The sequence below is a fragment of the Limulus polyphemus genome, unplaced genomic scaffold (genome assembly GCF_000517525.1).
Source record: "Limulus polyphemus unplaced genomic scaffold, Limulus_polyphemus-2.1.2 Scaffold3932, whole genome shotgun sequence".
NCBI lineage: Eukaryota > Metazoa > Arthropoda > Merostomata > Xiphosura > Limulidae > Limulus > Limulus polyphemus.
Window position 1 is genome coordinate 65,910 of NW_013669542.1, and position 3,489 is coordinate 69,398.

Genomic DNA, 3,489 nt, shown 5'->3' on the forward strand with positions numbered 1-3,489 from the left:
GTTATAGCGTTTGTTTTAGCGCGAATGTTGAAATCAAGTGTATCGTAAAGTTATATTCAGAAAGAATAAACCAGTTTTATTAAGTAAGGACTTGTGTCGCTAAAGTTTCGTCGGAACGAAGTTACGGAAAGTTAATTAACAAACGGAGACGTAACAATACATATATTATTTTTGTGTTATAAGTTTTCCTCTGTTTAGGTTTTGTTATAGTTTTGTCGTATGAAGAATCTCTTCGCCCTTATATTCTGAAACATTTTAATCTTACACAAGTATCATAACATTAAGTTTGCGCTTTTTTTTCCTTTCACTGTTTACATTTATTTCACGTTGTTTATGATGTAAGTGCATGTTCTACCATAATATGTAAACCAAAGTGACACGACTTGCATGTTGTATTATTCCTTTCTACAACCTAAAATAATTGTTTTCTAAAAATAACAATGTTATCCTAGTAATAAAAGATCTTATAACATCAGATTTGTTATATTTCTTTTGTGTTATAAGGTCAATTATTACTAGTATTAAAATGTCCTTTATACACGATTATGTACCACAGAAATAAATAACAATGTTATCCTGTATTTTTATATTCATCTCGTCTGTTATTGTTGAATGAGTGCTACTTCTCACGTAGTCACTGCAACGTTAGAGCAACATGTCTAACCTTGAACATTTGAAAACTATCGATTTCCGCTACTTGCAAGAATTGGTCGCTATATGGCGCTACCACTTGGCATCGTAATATTGTCAAATATAATCAAGCTGTTGCTCAAATCGTCTGTTGTAGAGGAATAGTAAACAAGTATACCGTTACTCAGAATTAGAATATTCTTCACTGATATGCTATTTGAGAATTTTGACGCTCAGTATTACGCAAATCGGAATTTGCGTTAGGGATTTAAGAGCAAAATTTCGTTAATAGTATTGAATTGAATTTATATTTAATTTAGAAAAGACCATTAGAAACACCTTGTAGTTGTACTTGATACAGCGCCTGTGTTACGCAAATTTCAACTGTCTAATTTGTAATCAATATGGAAAGATACAATTCAATGGAAAGCTTACCAGGTTTGTCAAGTTTTGAAAATTGTAACTTTTGAAATTAAGTTAAAAGATGATATATTTATAAATTATATTACAGTTAGTATTAGTTAGGCTATAGACTATAGTATTACTATTAGTATTATTACTAAATACAACTAGTACTAGTAGTTGTACTACTATTACTATTAGTACTAATACAGTGATAGTGATATTGTGGTAATACTAATAGTACTACCTATTATTTTATTAGCCATTACGAGGTTTTAATTTAAATTAAACTTTGACAGATTTTACCTCATTTCATACTGACACAGTAAATTACAATGAAATTGATCATTAACTTGAAATTGATGATTAAATTTAGATGCTTTATTATAATATTTATATACTTAAATAAATCAGCGATATTTTAAAATTATAATTTTTGTTATAAATATAATGATAAAGACAAGTAGAAAACCCAGTAGAAAAGCTATATAATATTTCAAAGACTCTTAAATTTCTTTAATTTAAACTTAGCAGCCAGCACATTAGTATTTAACTCTACTACTACTAGGACTGATAGTGATAAGTATGGTGTCATTAGAGGCTGTCACTGCCCATTATATATTTTCTTCAGAAAATGTTAAGGGATGTACTGTATATTAGTCAACATTGTTTCTGTATATTTCATTTCAAATATAAGAAAGACTTATGAGTGTGACTTTTTTGTGTTGTTTCCATTTGTTGAGGGAAGTCTGGGGTCAAGACATCCACGATAAATCATGATGTTACATAATTTATATATCAATATTGTATGTACATATAAAAAAAATTTAAATAATGATATGGTTTTGAAAACATAATGGAGACATGTTTTTAAATCAACATTACTTGATAACAGTTTGAGGAAATGCTCTTTATCAATATTTGTTATTGTTAGTTACACTGTACACATAAATCTTTTTAAAACTTTGTAAAACTATCAGGAACAAGAATAGTTGTGAGGTTGAAATAAAAAACAAATGAGTAATTAATAAAGTTGATGTATAAATAAGAGGAAAAATAAGTATGCTGCTGTATGTAATAATAAGTCAATTTTATCATGCTTTAGTTGGAAAATACAGACTTTTACAAAAAATGCATCATGTATAACAATTAAAATATAAAGATTGATTTTAATAATATCTTGCGGACCCAAATATATGTATGTATGTAACTGTACAAAAACTTGTAGACTATCTATGATGATCAGGGTGGGAGATATAACTAATTTTGAAATAATGATTTTTGCATTGCTGGATGAAAGGTGTTGTGTTAAAGATCATTGTACTTCAAGATGGTTCACCTTTGATTTTCTTGAAATCTTTCATATATCTAGTATAAATCAGTATATGTAGATAAAAATACATCATATTTTAAATGCACTTATCCCAAGATAGCAGTAATTCAGAAGAAATTCAAATAAAAATGTGTTTATCATTCTTATTATCAAGTTAGGACATTAGCAGTCGATGTGTTGTGTTCGAAGGAAAACGAAATTTGATAATAAACAAGATTACGACACTTATGATATACAACACTGTTTATTGACAAAAAGAGGACATAGATAAACATTTTGGAATTCTATCAGATTCTATCTTCAGTATCTAAAGCAGAATAAAATGAATTTACATAAGTCTTTGGATATTGCTAAAGTTAAAATGCTAAATATAACGATAACTGAACAAATAAAACACAAAACAGTAATCATGAGGAGAAACTACAGCAAGAAAACACAACAAAAAAGTAAAATCAGTAATACGAACATAATAAGAAATGTATGATTTAAATGAAGACTGCATGTTTAGTGTTGGAGAGTGCTGTTTGATGTGGAACGTTTCTATTAATTAATAATTCCAGGTCAGTATTAGACTTGCAGAGGACAGAAAAATTTGATAGCATAGGTTGATGTCCTGTTTCTTCACTATGTTGATGTATAGAGGAAACACAGGGGTCACTTAATTTTTTTTTTACGTTTTGATGGAAATTCCTATATGTTCATAGGCTCTTACTTTTAAATGGCATTTGGTTTTGCCAATATAGGAGGCCTTACAGTCTCCACATGTGTAAAGATAGACAAGCCAGGAACAATAAGGAATGGGGAGGAGATCTTTGGTAGGGAAAAAATTTGTATGTGTGATGTGGATTTAAAAACTAATCTGAAATGCACTTGAGGGTAGTAACGATGAAGTATGCATTTAAGTTTATTTTTTGAAGCTTAAGCTTTGTTTGTCAGTATGGGGAAGACACAAGTATATAGTAAGTTTGGGTACAGTTGGTATCTTAATTGGATTTGTGAGTTTCTTTGTTAGGAAAGAAGTCCAAAGACTTGTGTAAATTCATTTTATTTTGCTTTAGATGGAATCTGAGAGAATTCCGAAACGTTTATACGTGTCCCCTTTTTGCTAATAAACAATGTTGTAT

At 29.0% G+C, this 3,489-nt stretch overlaps 1 protein-coding gene across 1 annotated transcript in view; it reads left to right on the top strand.

Annotated features, from left to right (window-relative positions):
* The first annotated feature begins 754 nt into the window (after positions 1-754).
* LOC106470304 (BCL2/adenovirus E1B 19 kDa protein-interacting protein 3-like) overlaps positions 755-3,489 on the top strand; it is a 34,558-nt gene continuing 31,823 nt past the window's right edge. Inside the window, exon 1 of the mRNA XM_013930850.2 lies at positions 755-1,068. Coding sequence (XP_013786304.1) covers positions 1,035-1,068 — 34 coding nt within the window. The 5' untranslated portion in view covers positions 755-1,034. The remainder of the gene's footprint in view (positions 1,069-3,489) is intronic.